At 33.2% G+C, this 16568-nt stretch overlaps 1 protein-coding gene across 1 annotated transcript in view; it reads right to left on the reverse strand.

Annotated features, from left to right (window-relative positions):
- The window catches only part of Adk (adenosine kinase), a 449321-nt gene that overhangs the window by 231427 nt on the left and 201326 nt on the right, over window positions 1-16568 (reverse strand). Inside the window, exon 6 of the mRNA XM_033766515.1 lies at window positions 15059-15167. Within this exon, the coding sequence (XP_033622406.1) occupies window positions 15059-15167 (109 nt within the window). The remainder of the gene's footprint in view (window positions 1-15058; window positions 15168-16568) is intronic.

Genomic DNA, 16568 nt, shown 5'->3' on the forward strand with positions numbered 1-16568 from the left:
CACTTCAACATTAGCCCTCTGTATCTTCTTCATAATCACTTTCCTTCTACATTTATAATTTTATCTAAAATGATTTTAAAAATTGGCAGACAAAAATTAAAAAGTGATTATTCACAGAATAAAACTTGTTTATTCTGTTTAAAGTTAAACTGTAGGGAAGATTATTGTTTATAAATTATTAGCAATAGCCTAATGTGGTGGGTGCATGCTTGTAATCTCATCTATTCAGGAGGCTGAGACGGGAGGATCGTAAGATCCAGGGCAGCCTGGGCCACTCTGCAGAAGGCACCTTATCTAAAAATAAAGTTAAAAACGGAGACACAGGTCAGCACTAGAGTGCTTGCCTAACATATGCCAGGCCCTTGGTTTGATCTCCGGTACTGAAAAAAAAGTTATGAAAAGTATTAATACTAGGGTGTATCATCTATTAGTTTACAGTTCTAAACGGAAGAAAAAACACTTAAACACTTAAATTCTTTTAATTAGTTTTTCCATGGTGTTATTTCACAAAACGAAAGATTGAAGGCCGGGGATTTAGCTCAGTGGCACTGTGCCCACCTTGCAAGTGCAAGGTCCTGAGTTTAGTCCCCATACCAAAAAAGAAAGATTGAGAACAACTTTGATGTTGTTGCTTGTGCTCATGAGTTGGGTTCTAGCTGCAAGTACCTACTTTCTGCATTTATAAAATATTTTCGAATACAGGAATCTGTAATTTGCTTACAAAGATGACTGGGATTGAAGTTTTAATTGTTTTCTAGAGAAATACTAAGCTGGGCATGGTGGCGTATGCCTTTAATCCTAGCACTCAGGAGGCTGAGGCAGGAAGTTCGCTGCAAGTTCAAGGTCAGCCTGGGCTACAAAGCAAGACTCTGGCTCGACAAAGAAACAAATAGCAAACAAGAATTATCAAAAGCAAAACTATAGTGTAGTGACAAAGACCAAGCTAAGCAATAAAGCAAAACCAACCAAAGTAGAACACTAACATGGAGACTATTCAATTTACTCTATCAATTATGTGATCATTAGAATTTTTGGCTTTTTCAAAATATTTTTTGGGGGGGGTCAGTGCCACAAACTGGATCCAGGGCCTCATGCAAGCTGGGCTACACACCAGCCCAATCATTAAGTCATAAGAGATATGCTACCCAGTTTAACAGACCTAAAGTAGAAGGATATTTTATCAAATTGACTGAAAAAAGAAAAATAATAAAAATTTTCAGGTTGCTTATTTGCACTACTCCTAAAATCTCAATGAAAAAAAAATGAGCATAGTATGGAAGTTTCTATTTTATTTACATAAATAACTTGTGTCAAGTCTACAGAATCATCTCAAACGGCAGTGTCAATTTGGGGTTGGTGATTACTTAGGTCTAAAACAGTACAACCCACTTGCTGGATCTTTAAATTAAGGATTCTAAATTTTTAGCTTCCTCCCCCTGGTGGTAGTGTCTGGGTTGATAACTTTATAATATACTTAGATAGCATCTTAAGATTTATGGCACTACAGTCAATTATATGTAGGCAATTTTGGGACAGAGTAGATTTAAATGAATTAGAAGCAGATTTCAAAACTCCTCTAATGGAAGCACTTGCCTCCTATAGCCTCCCCCTCCCCAATGCAATTACAACCATTACATCATTGTAAATTACATGCTGGGGTTATCTCAGTAGGTATCTGCCAAATGTAAAACTTACACAAGTTCCTCTATATAATAACGATGCTTTATCATTTTAATTACAAACTCTTTTAAAAACTCCTTAAAGTGTAGCAATTGAGGTGGTCTAAATTAACATTGACTTTGTAGCCCAAGAGTAGCAAAAAATAGATTGAACTACCAAATTTCATCACACTTATAACAGCTGTCTTCCTGCCTCTAGGAGCTGAGTATTTAACAAAGCAGACAGCTTGGCATTGGCATCTGATTAGCAGTGTGTGTATTGTCAGACAGAATGTGGTTGGCTCTTTTGTTCCAGGGTTTGATTAGAAATCTGGAGAGCAGAGGCATCATGTAACTTTATTCTTAAAGCTTCTGAAAGGTAAATAAGCTGTGATGCTTCCTCTAATATTGGATCTGAAAAACTGATTGATGCTGTTCTACTAATACGATTTATCAAACTCAAGAAAATTCAAAGGATTTTTAAATATAATACCACAAAGACAGAAGTATGCCAATCTTAAAATCACATTAAACATGTTGATGTTGAATACTTTATACATTAAAAATATTTTTGCAATCAAGTGCTTTGAGTTATACTGAGTCTTATAATTAATATACTACTAATGGGAAGGAAGGATGGTCAAATTAGTGTGTATAAATAAAAAATTCCACTCATAAAAATATGTCTAAATGAAGATACAGATTTTTCTTCCTAAACTCATATGAAAATCTTTACTGGAAACAGAACATTGTCATATAAAAATACTATTTTGATGTAGAGCACCAAACACTAACTATAAAAGGGTAACTCTCATTACCTTCTTCCAACAAATTTCTTTGAAATTGTATTATAAATGATTGTGCTTATTGGCAGAGTTCAAAATCGGTAGAGTCCATGCAAACAATCGACTTCAATGAGAAGTACATTCTTTTACTCTATCAAATCCATCGGAGGTAATCAGACTGGATGTTTTATTCAACAGGGCTGAAGAAAATTGTTCTACAATAGGTTAATTCAAAATGGCAGCATAGAAAATGCATCTGTCAGTGGGGATCAAATTACAGGGCAAGCTCCTCTCAATGCTTAGAAAAACAAGTCTGCAGTTCTACAGATTATGTGCCTGTGTGTGTTTAAAGGGGTGGGAAAGGAGCTAAATATCTGAGCTAACCTCCAATTAAAGTCAATCATAAAAACAGCCAATTTAACGAGTGCGGATTTCTTTGGGTAATTATAACACCAACCACTTTTTTCTCTTTTAAATCTGTAATTCTGCCTTCTTGTTATTGCTTGCTTTGTCATTAATCGCCTCAGGACCTTGATTTCCTAGCAACAGACTGCCACCAAACATTTGGCTCCTGTTCAACATTTTCTTTGTGAAAAATGGCACTGCTGTTGCCGCCTGCTCTGCTGCTGCAGCTAGACTGGCTGTGTAAGTGCTCTAATAATGTATTCCACTGGAAAAAAAATCACATGATACAGGGTGCAATGACTGAGCTCAGTTAATTACTGAGCTGGGAAGTTTATCTACATTCTAAAAGCTGGGTTGGGGGAGGGGGACACAGGATTTAAAAAGGTGTTCCTTCAATCATTAATAATTTGAAGGTGAGAATTCATAAAGAAATATTTTATTTTTGGCTGTACAAGTTTCTGTTTAAGTTTACTTAGGGAAGAGTACAAAAGGCCAATGTCCCTAAATTGTTGCTTGACAAATTCTTTCTCTAAAAAATTGCTCCAAACACACAAAAGAATCACAGAACTGTTTGCTGCAATTTAAGAAAGCAAATTAACCTCTGTATCTGTCAGCTGTGTCTTTACTACTTAAGGCAAAAATCATTTGTATATATAATATGCTATGAGATGGAAAAGGGAGGTTGTTCTTCTCAATATGAACTCCAGATACTAAGAAAACAGTTATTCAAAATATTGTTTTGATATACTGTACACTTAAGTATTTAATAATCCATAATGAGGGGAAAATGCTCATCTTATTTTTTTAAACAATTCAAGTGGGATGAAGGAAATTAGGCCTAATGAATGCAAATCCAGTGATAAAGTAAGGTATTTTGCTATTTTTTTATTGAGCAGGTTATTGAAATTTTCCATGTCTTAGAAATACTACCACCGTGAGTAATGATAGTTATGGAAATTAACATGGCATGTCAGATATGGTTCATTGATGCCTTGCCTTAGTGATCAGAATATGGCTTTATAAGACTGGCATGTTTCAGGATTGCTGTCAGGATATGGTAATTTAATATACCCAAGAGTACACTAAATATTATGGAAGCATCTGTGAAACTAATAAGCCAGTGGACATTCTGATTCTTACCAATGTCTACACACGGTGTAACAAACTTCTTACAAAGTACAGTCTCAATTCAGCTCATCTGAGGATGGGAAAATAGTTGATCTACTTTAAAACACCTCAAACCACCATCCTGACAGACTGAAGTAAAAACAGAATGACCATCTATAGAAGAACACTAAACACTAAAAAAAGTCTTTGGTTATATTCAGTTAGCTAAAATATGCACGTATTTTTAAAAGAAAAAGCAAATCAAAGATATTTGAAAATTTTCAATGAATTTTGCTTACTGCATGTATAAAGTCATATAACTTTATCACTGAGTTTGATTGCTAATTTTAATGTTTTTATAAAAAATTATTGGTTGATTTAAGAAAGCAAGATTATATTCACATTCATGTTTTAGAAATAGGGTTCAAAGCTCAGCAAACATTAATGATCATAATATCAACCTTATTGATCTACCCGAGAAATGTTAGTTCACATTCATAGGTAAAATATCTTGAAGGTTCAATTTATTTTAACTTTTGAACTAAGTGTTAAATTTAGCAGGTACATGTTTATAAAAATTTATTTTTGAGTGATAAATGATGGAACAAATATTTCTTATTATCTGTGTATCATTCTAAAAAAGATTTTAAAAATTTGGAGAGTCTTCTACATTAGATATTTTGTTAGTTTCTGTCATGTCCCATGAATGTAACAATAATCAAACAAGATAAATTTCTTATGGAATGAAAATGAAAATACTCTGGAAAATATACAAAATGAGTAGAATCAGGGAAGCTGAGCTGAACAAGAATGGGACACTGGGCAGCTTTTAGATATCTAGAATGAAGGTGCTGCAAGGAAGACAGGACAGAGTTACAGAGCAAAGTATTCAAGGGCTTATCACAATTTAAAGAAACACTTGTGGGGCTGGGGATTTAGCTCAGCGGTTCGGTGGCCTGCTTTGCATATTTGGAAAAGCAGCAATCTATCTTTCAGGAAATCTTCAAATACCTATGATTTGCTAGTGCCCTAATTGTATTAGTATAATATTAATGAAAGAGATAATATATATATATATATATATATATAGTATAGAAATCTGGAATGTCATTAAGTTACCACCAAGGAGTAGAAAGAAAATATATGATTGATTCATACGTTAGGAGCAAAAGATCCCTATTTATTTATTTATTTTTTGGTACCAGGGATTCAACTCAGTCCTTGCGCTTGCAAGGCAGGCCACTGAACCGCTGAGCTAAATCCCTGGCACTTTTTTTTTTTTGAGACAGGGTCTCACTATGTAGTTGAGACTGACCTGGAACTCACAATGTAGCCCAGGCTGGTCTCGAACTCACAGAGATCCTCCTGTCTCACCCTCCCAAGTGCTGGGATTACAGGCGTGCGCCACCACGCCTGGCTCAAGATCCCTATTTATATAGATGAGAAATCCATATTGGCAATGAGTAACAGTATATATAATTCTCATGATAAAGCTTGCCTTCTTGGATAAGCACTAAAAGAAACAGGCTGTGTTTTTTTTTTTTCATTTTTTCCATTCCACATGAATATACATACTGAGGATATAATCCAGGCCTTTTCACTGAGCTACATCCCCAGCCTTTTGAAAAATTTTTTGTTTTGAGACAGGATCTCAAAAGTCATCAAGTTGCAGTCTAGGCTTCAATTTTGGTATTCCTGCTAAGGCCTCTTCTAAGAGTAATGGAATTACAGGCATGTGTTCCTATGTCTAGCCCAAACATTAAAAAATTACCAGATTTCCACCCAGATCAGAACAAAATGAAGTGATATTTCAAAGAATTGACCCCAATACCTGGTAGCCATATATACAGATGAAATAAATGATAATAAAAACTTAAAAGATTTTCTTTTAAAAACCATGTTATTAAGTGAGCATGGTAGTACACACCAGTAAGTCCAGAGCCTCAGGAGGCTGAGGCAGGAGGATTGGAAGTTTGTGGTCACCCTGGGAAACTTTGAGATTCTGCCTCAAAATAAAAAGGCCTGGGATGTAGCTAAGCATCCCCTGGGTTCAATCTCCAGTATAACCTAACCTAACCTAACCAAACGAAGCAAAACTAAACCAACTAGCATGAAGAAATAGGCAAAAATAAGAGATCAAACCAGACTTATAACATCCATTATATATGTCAACAAACAGAGGCTCTGTGTGAGGCCATGGTTCAATCACCAGTATTAAAAATAATAATAAAATGCTACTCTAAAAAATATGATACTTTTAGAATTTAAGTTGCTAAAAATTTTTTAGAAACTGGAAATAAATACAAATATAACTCTTAGCCCTAACTTGTATAATAACGATTACAATATTTTGTAGCAAAAATGAAAGATTATTCCTAGAAAGGAAGACGAACCAACAGTAAATCATTTGTATAATTCACCAAATATTAGGAAAATGAAAAAAATTCAAAATTGAACTTTAATGCTGATGCTTAAGAAGTGAAGTAATTAACAATCTTTCTTGAATCCTATATATGTTACATTCATGTCAAACCACATAGTTTGGGGCTTTCCTTGAGAGGATGTCAAATTGGCACATAAAAGTTTAAATCCTGGCATTACAAAGATTCACACGTGTACCGGGGATTTAGCTCAGTGGTTCCACTGCCTGCTTCGCAAGGACAAGGACCTGAGTTCGATCCCCAGTACCAAAAAAAAAAGATTAACATGTATTAGGTGTCAGGAATTATACATCAACATGAAAAGCTTCAGATGGAACAAACAACCCCACATATTTAATTTTATCCTTTGAAATTTTAAATGTAATACAACTTAAGGTCACCCACAAGGACATTTTCACATAAAAGCTTAACGATACATAGTTAATCCCTAATGAAGTCAATGAAGCAGTCCAGAATAGGATAGTTAAAAAACTAAAGCTAAAAACGCAGGAATAAAGCCATGTGGTGATCACTGATTTGGCCAATATAATCAGAGTATTAACACATAAAAGCTCAAAAACTACAGTTGGAACAATGATAAAATAAGAGACCAGCCCTAGTTCAACCATCTCATCTCTTTAACTAATAATCTCAAAAGAATATTATAAAGATTAATTACTAAATTCCAAAAAGTGCCTTGAACTCTATTTAAATGTTTTATAAAGTACTGTGACTTATTATTTAATCAATCATGATTCACAGAATAGCTTCAATTAAAAAAAAGACCCGTTAGTTCACTTTCTCTGTTAAAGTATATTTATTATAATAGTATAGCTTTGGAAAGATGATATTATGAAGGCATTTTCCATGTTCTAATAAAGCTTAAGGCAATAAGTTTAACTAACTGTCTATGAATTAGTAAAACGTATCTTCAAATTTTGGTGGTAGGAAGAGCAGCAAATTTCAAAAATATGTTAAAGTTAATATTTCTCTTTTTAAATATTACTTCATTGTCTCTCAGGTTATCGTTGTAATATAAATCCATTCACTTTCACTAGAACTTTTCTCATTTTAAAATTACCTAAGTATGTGACATTCTAAATCTTGAGCATTAGCAAAGTGATACTTTAAAATTTATAATCATGTTTGAAAGTAAATACATATTTTCATAAATATTGCCACAAGATAGCCAATTTCAAAGAAAAGAATAATTATATGCTTCATTATGTGTTCCTTCTGATGTATTGTTCAATACTGACATGCAATACTGATTTCAAATATATGATTTCTTACCATTTATAACACCATCTCATTTTGGGGACTTCAGTTATTGCTTCCAGATTACTGACCAAACATTTAATTGTATTTGTTGGTACAGTACTTGCTTAGTATGTGCTAGGCCCTGGGTTCAATCTCTAGCACCAACAAAGAAAAGAGGCACGGGGATTTCATTGTAATTGACAGTGAGTCTAAATAAATGTTTTCCTAAGATAAATTATTGTCGTAGCATAGGTCTGACTTTTAATAGAAAAATCTAACTAGGCCAAGCAAAGTACAAGATATAAAACCTAAACAATTGTTAATGATTACCTCTTGTCCCTTATATACAAATAAATTCTATTTCTTTTCAAGTATGAGTTTTATTCCTTCACTCTACAGTTGTACACTTCTCCAAACCATATTTCCTCTACTGGCCTGTAATCATACTCTCTTTAATCTACAAGCAAACATTAGTTACACTTGAAGATCCTACCCTCACAAAAGCTATATTTCTGCAAATCAGAAAATTCTAGTCTGAAAATGGATAAAAGTGGTGAAATATGATTTATAAAATAAACGCAGACAGGGAAAGAAAAAAGACCTGTAGTATGCCATAGGAATTGGAAAAATTACAAAAAGAAACAGGCATCAATGTCAAAGAAAAATTCAAACTGCAAGTCTCATATTCTCACACAATTACTGACAAGAATCAATTTATTATTGCACTTACAGTACAGTTCTTTTCTTTGTTGTTGTTGTTTTTTGTTTTGTTTTGTTTTTTGAGACAGGGTCTCACTATGTAGTTGAGACTGACCTGGAACTCACTATGTAGCCCAGGCTGGTCTCAAACTCACAGCAATCCTCCTGAGTGCTAGGATTATAGGTGTGCGCCACCACGCCCAGCTCAGTTCTTAATTTTCAATCAGTAAAAACAGAACACATCTGGCAACTTTGTTTATGTAATATTATGCTACAAGGTACTCAAATCTTTTGTTAAACTGGTACCTTAAATATCTTTTTAATGTCTAAAGTTTAAAACTCTCTTTATAATAAGCCTAAGCTTGTAAGTTGATTAGTTCTTTACACTGTTTGAAACTTGGAAACCTTTTCCCATAAAACTATTAAAAAGAATACATTGATTTCTAAAAAAAGCAAAAACAAAAAAACCCTACTGTACTCATAGTGCAGTCAAAACACCTCAAAAAAATCAGTCACTGCATATAGATGAGTATATCTTAACAAAGAGCTTTGACAATTTTTAAATAACAATGTGAAGGCCAGGGATTTGGCTCAGTGGTTCTGCCCCTGCCTGAGTTCAATCCCCACTACCAAAAAACAAACAAACAAACAAACAACAAAACCCAAAGCTACAGAATTGTATAGAATCTAGAAAAATATTTTGGAGAGTTTTACAGATTGAATCAATCTCCAGACAAATTGAAAGCTAATTTCTCACCATAATTTATGATTTTGTTTTCACTGGGATATTTTCTGCAATGTATTAGTGATGGTATTAGAACAGATCAAGGAATGCATAAATTTTGAGGCCAGTAAAAATTAACTATGTTAACAGAAAACTAAATCTGCAACTTAAAATGTGTACCATGTTCTAGGAAAATTCAATATAGAATATAGACAGAGATAAATCATAGTAACAGGTTCAAACTCAAAGAAAAAATTGTTTGGGCAATCTTGTAAAAGAAGTGAATCACCTAAAAAAGGGAAAAATCAAACCAACTCACACGTTTTCACTCCCAACCATTATGGAGTGAGCAAGAGATGATTCATTTATATGCACATCTTAAGTAACTATAACACTGAACAAATCACAGGAAATGAGAGTTTTCAGACCCTGAACAACAATCAAAGAAGGGATAAAATAATGTGAGCCCTGCAATTGTTCACATTTAGTTCCTGATGAGAGTTTCCAGGGTGCAATGAAGGAAAGGAGAATGGAAACAGAGGAAGCCAAGGTGGGGAACGCGTGCAAGGGCAACAATCTGAGTGGTGGGGGAACTACTTAAAGAAGAAAGGGGTCCAAGGTGAGAATTCTGGAGATCTCCAGGGGTTTCCTTTCAAGTCTTCAGGATAAGTGTATGAGGAAACAACTCCGACACAGAATACTATGAAGGAGGGGCGATATAACTCATAGAGAAGGACATTAAAACAACTGGTATAAGTATATTCTATAACTGAGAAGTGGCAAAGCACCACATTAAGAATGTAAAATAGAAAGAAGACAGGGTTAAAAACATTCAAATCCAACTCCCAGAGATGAAAATTATGTCACAGGGGAAAAACACAATACTAGATGGGACTGATGGCAGATTAGACCTTGTAGAAGAAACAGTTATTAAACTTCACAGAAATAGGTATTATGAAAAGTGAAAGAGAAAAAAAGAAAAAAATTAAAAAGAATAGCAGTGACCAACTGGTCAACTTCAAATTGCTTAATATTAATTATAATCCCAACAGGGGATTAAAGAAGAGATTAGAGAATCTTAAAAAACTCCAATCACAAGAAACACAAAACTATACCAGGATATATCACAGAAAAATTGCTTAAAAGCACTTATAAAACGTGAGAGGGGAGCCGGGGAGGGAGATTAAGGAAGATCGATGGTAAGAATTAACAGACTTCCCCTTAAAAACAACAAAAAGCAGAAGACAGTGAAGAAACAGACTAAATTTACCTTACTGCCTCAAACAGTAACAACAAAAACAGAATGCATGAAAAAAATGGTTTTAAAGATGCTGGATGCCAAGAATAAAAAACACGCATCTATTCGAGAGGAGACAATCTCTCAGAGGCGATCCTCAACATGACACCAGTTCACTGCCTCCAAAGTTTCCAGACCCTGACACAAGGAGAGAGAACTGCAATGGAGTCCAGAGTAAAGAAATGGAGCTGATAGTCAGGACAGGTTTGACTTCACAGGCCAGAATAGTAGAGAAAACAAAGTCTGACAGACGTCTGGGAGAGGGTCCTCTATGATTCATCAGTTCAGGAGAGAAGCATCTAAAAGGAATGAAGATAGGAAGGAACAGTACATGGGGCACATACATGAGGTGTAATTAAAAATACAAAGAGTGTTTACATTTTTAAAAATTTCTGAAGCAGTTCTGGAAGTTCTACTTTGTTAATATCTTTAGCTGTGCTGTTGTCGCTTCTCAGATGTCGCGATTCCTTCAAAACATTTACTTTTCAAGGTCATTTTAACTTTGTGTAAGAGCTGGAATTCATACAATACCAGATTTGGAGAATAACATGGATGAGGACACACCACAATATCTTTGCAATCATGCATTTCCACTGGATAGCTCTTGGAAAGGGCATTCACTGAATTCTGATCACACCTCTAGACACTCACAAAAGAGGGCTTCCAAAACTGTCTCAGAAAATGGCAAGAAGAATTGGATGAGTGTGTCTGTAACAAACAGGAGTACTTTAGGGGATTAATGGCAATGTGTCTTTTACTGTAACAAATTTTTAAATTTAAGCATCAACAGGGGACAGGAAAACAATAAAAGGTGGATGCAGGAGGATTTGGTAGCTCTTATCCTACTACTTTAAAAAAAAGCATTCACTGTATTTGTGGATTATCCCTCCATTTAGAGGTACCGCTTGTTTCTGCTACCTAAAGCATAACAACTGTTTGTGTGGGGAACTGCACAGAGTATTTGGAAAGTACTGATTCGGTGCTAGGGAGAATTTAGCTATAAATAAGTTTAATATTGTTTTTATTTAAAATTTTTTTGTGTGTGGAGACAAGATCTCACAATGCAGTTCAGGCTGGACTTTGCCTCACTATGTAGTCCAGGCTGGTCTTACACTCCTGGGATCGCAGGCGTGAGTCACCATGCTTGGTTTTATTTTATTTTTTTTCCTATTAGTATTTTGAAATGAATATTTTTTCTTATGTGATGCTGTCCCATGCATTGTAAGATGCTCAGCAACATTTCCTGTCCCATATCTACCATAGCAATAGTGCAGGAATCACAATAAAAAAATGTCACTGGACATTAGCAAATGTCCCTAAGGGGCAAAACCTCTGTTAGTGAAGAACCACTGCCATACACACTAAGTACTATTCTGTACTCACCTGACAAATTTTAAAAGCAAGAACTGAAAGTACCACACTTATTACACATAACTGCCTTCCACAATAAACCTCAAGATGATTTGTAATAATACAAAGTGGAGGATTTAGCTCAGCAGTGCTGCTGCCTACCTCGCAAGTGCAAGGTCCTGAGTTTGATCCCCAGTACAAAAAAAAAATTAGATAGTAATAAAAAATACTCAGCACCCAGAAAAGTAAAAAATACACTGAATAGAATTTAAAACAAAGAAGAAAATATTAGTGAACAAGAAGGCACAGCAAAATAAATGAAAAAAGGATTTGAAGGGAAAGGAAAAAAGATATCAGTGAGCTATGAGACAATTTCAAGTGGCCTAAAGGGCTCAAAAAACAAATTTGAACAAATATGGATGAAAACATTCCAAATATAATAAAAACTATAAACTCATAGCTCTAAGAAGTTAAATGAACTTCAAGCACCAAAAACGTGAAGAAAATACTATGGAATATCACAGAAAATTGATCAATATCAGTAATAAATAAGAGGTTTAAAAAGCAGCAAGGGTTAGGGAGGTGTTGCACACAAAGGGGAAAAAAGTAAAGATGACAGATTTCTTGTCAAGAACAATGTAAACAAGAAGACACTGGGACATCTTTCATGTAATGAGAGAGAAAAAAACCTGTCAAACAAGAACTGCAAGTATATTTCTGGCAAAAAAAATCTTTCAGAAATGAAGATGGAATAAAGATGATTTCAAAAGCTGAAATACATTATATATAGATCCAAACAGTGTCTTTCAGACTGAAGGATGTTACCAAACAGAAACCTGATTCTAACCAAAAGGAATAAAGAGTAGTAGAAATGTTAATTACATAAATAAATATATGCATTTTTTCTTAATACTGAAATCTTTTTAAAAGATATGTGACAATTCAAACAAAAATAATAACAATATGATATGGTGCTTATAAATAATGTACAAATAAAATGTTGTATGTTATGTGAATTATGTATTAACAGAGTTTGCTGTTGTTTTATAGTGCCAGGCATCCAACATAGGGCTTTGTGCAACCTAGCTAAGTGATTTGCCACAGAGCAACATTCTCAGCCTAAACAAAGTTGATTTAAAAAAAAAAAAAAAATTCAAAGAACTAAAATTTAAAAGTGAAATCATAAAGGCTAGGAAGAGGGAATTTGAAGTATAGGATTGTGAGGTCCTTACTATACATAAGAAATCATACAGTGTTAGTTCAAAAGAAACTCTAAGGCGTGAAAGATGTATATTACACTCCCGAAAACAATGGGGTGGGATGTTGAAAGGAAAATGGAAAAAAAAAAGAGGATGAAGAACAGATGGAATAAACAGAAAGCAAATATAATGAATACAAACCTAGATATATTGGTAATCACATTTAATGGGAATGGTATAAATATTCCAACTGAATGGTAGATGTCATGTTGGAAATGAAAAGAAGACCCAACTGTACACTGCCCACAAGAAATGCACTTTAAAGATAAAGACATAAATAGGTTAAAGTGAAAGGAAAGAAAAAGATATACCCCAAAAGAAAAACCAGGTTGGTGGTGATAATAGCAGATACAGTAAATTTCAAGCTCTCAGCAGAGTACAGATTTACTCTGACATTGTAAAAGAGTATTACTTTTATAACAGTACTGATACAGAAATAAAGACCTAGCAGCTGCTATCGTAGATATAAATTGGAATCCACTTTCTTATTTCCTTTGGCTGAATATGCTATACAAATCTAAAAAAACTCCAACTTTTCTTATTAATGTGACCAAAAATGATCACTGTATGCTTTAGACAAAACTGTACTTTTGTATAAATAAATAGTACTACCATAAAAGTTCTATTTCCTTGCATCTGGGTAAATGTGCTACACAGTACATAATTATTGAAACTATAACTTGTCTGCAAGATGTGTCTATTCTTCCCATAAAAATTCTATCCCCCAAAGTTGACTAGATGCATTACACTGTATAATCATTAAAATTATGAGGTTTTGTTGCAACTTGGCTCAATTCAGGGTTCAACTACTATATATTGTAACTATTATACTTTTTCATCAGAATACATTGTCATTTTCAGTCAACTTAAATAATATACATATACTACATACTACATCAAACTTTACAGCATGTGCTCTCTGAAAATCAGGCTCTCAAACTTACGATGGTTTAAAATAGTACATAAATTCACCCTAAAGAGCCACACTAGAAAACATACTATGAAGACTTCAAAGAAAAATTAGATCATTTTAAGAAATGACATAAAATGAAAATAATAAAGAGAAAAAAAGCTTCTATTCCTTGAAATGTTTTTTTTTTTCACACACTGGCAGAAGAAACAGCATGATTTTCCATTATGCAATCTAAGCATTTAATCTGACAGTTATAAACGGGTAGGATTTGCTACACAGAGGAATCAATAGCAATACTGCACAGCCTACAGCAGTGCACATAAACATGCTACCAGAGACATTAATACTAGACTGAAAGAAATATTTTCAATAAACATGTTCTTGTTGGATAATCAATTTTCTACATGTCTTACCAGATGTTACACATAACTCAGGTAGCAGAACGCCAACAGCTGTTATACCAAAACCATGTATTATATGCATATGAGATGCTTTTAATATTTCATAAATATCTATTTATTTGTGAGAAGCCATGTTTTAACTCATATTAACTAAAAACAAGGTAATCATGGGGTGATTAATTCAGCAGGATTTTTAGTGTAATCTATTTTAGAAATGAATTCTTAACCAATTATTTTTATGTCAGAAGACTTAATAATTCAAATTACATGCTGCCCTTATTCCAAGATTTAAGAGATTTGTCACAATCAATGTTTCTGAAATATTAAATTAAAAAGTGTCATAGTAATTACTGTGGAATAAACAGCAATTAAGATTTTTTAGGCAAATGAGCTCAAGCTATTTGCAATGAATATTTATATTAATATTTTTCATACAATGCATTCATCATTCATAACAAGTTGTCCAAAAATATAAAATATAAGTTTGTAGACTTACTTCCAAAGATCTCATGAAACTGATATAATAAAACAGAATTTTTTGCTTGGTTGATAAATATCTATTTAAAATGTATCCAAAGAGATAAAGGTAAATAATATAAGTTATGTTACCCATAAATAAACATCACATTTCTGTTATGTATTTATAATAGGGAATCTAATAATATGTTCTGAGGTGGGTAAATAATTTACATGGTAGTAAAAGATAATAACATGTATCAGTCAACACTACATTCTATAACGTTAGTATGACCCCAAAATATGAATTAAGTAAATACTTACAGCTATATAACAAACTCTTGCTTTTTCTACCAACATCCAGTTTTTCTCTAGATCAAGATGTTTTTCCTTTTTATAACAATTAGCAGCAGCAAGATTAGCAACAAGGGACCTAAAACACAAAGAAAAACCAATTAGATTTTATTTGTACTATAGCCAAAGTTGTTAGTATTTTTATATGGTTACTTACTGATACTTTTCTGAAACTTTTTGGGTTTCCAACATTTAAAAATTCCTCAAAATTGTCAGAGATTTTAAAATAAATGAAAATAATAATAATTTTGAGAACTTTATGAGACTTCCATGTTGTCTCTAAGATAAAAACAGCCACAATCAATTATCCTTCTAAACATTACCTAGTATTGTAAAGTTTGCTTTTGATACTAAAGATCTACTTTTAACATTTTAATAGTTCAAAGTATAATTAAGAAATAAAGCTACTAAGTCTTCTGCAAAAGGAAATCTATATAATCAAAACACCACTTATTTTTTTACAGTGGAAAATATCTTTATAAAAATAAGATTATCATATTATAATTAACTATGTAACCCAATGCTTTGCAAGCCAAATATGGGAGTAATTTTATAAAACATATAAATGTATACCATGCTAACTGTGAGGAATTAATTTGCAAAAAATTACATTTAAAGGGCTCGAATCAATTAAAATTACTTTCTAAAGCTGAAAACTGCCTGGGCTGTATCTGCACTTAAAATCTTGCCATAAGTACCACCTAGATAATTCAATTATAGCCTGACAATTAAACTTAATGAAATTAGAGGATTATGTACATTTCATCTAAATTATTTTTTTTATTCTGACTCAGAATTTACAAAATTACTTGCCTATTTTTCTGTTTTTCTAATTAAGTAGTAACAGTTATGGCTTATAAAAAAAAAGCCACCACATCATTGGAGACTTGGGTAATGTTTAGTTTCTTTTTAAAAGAAAAATCATTCTCTTCCCAAACATATCCTCATTCATCCATGTGCCAACTTATTATTGAACAATACATCTGTTTATGTTCAATTAAATGAGAGAAAATTAAATATTAGTCCTTTTTCATGTTGGATATTGAGTCTAGTCCTAATTTATAAAAATATTCTTGTAATCATGACTTGTGGAAACTTTTGATAAAAATGGCTATTAAATAAAGCAAACGTCTGGTGTCAGCTGCTAAACTTTGATAATAAAACTACTATTTGAATTCTGGATAATAGGATTAAGTTACCAGCCTATCTAAAACAACTTATAAGTTCTGTTATGTTCCAGAACTTGAATGAATAAGATAGTGTGTGTTTCCCCCCTAGTTATGATTTCCTACATCATCTGAACAATACTGATTACCATGCCATAATATAAGGATTCAAATCTGCTATCTGGGAGACCTAATCTTATCATAACTCTTCTTAAAACAGTAATTTTCCACGCCAAAATAATTTTGTCATTTTACCCTACCCTGAGTGGTTGTCACACGCAAAATTTGACCTACTTCTCATTACTGGAAAAACT

This window comes from Fukomys damarensis, unplaced genomic scaffold (assembly GCF_012274545.1).
Source record: "Fukomys damarensis isolate Sample0158 unplaced genomic scaffold, DMR_v1.0_HiC HiC_scaffold_20, whole genome shotgun sequence".
NCBI lineage: Eukaryota > Metazoa > Chordata > Mammalia > Rodentia > Bathyergidae > Fukomys > Fukomys damarensis.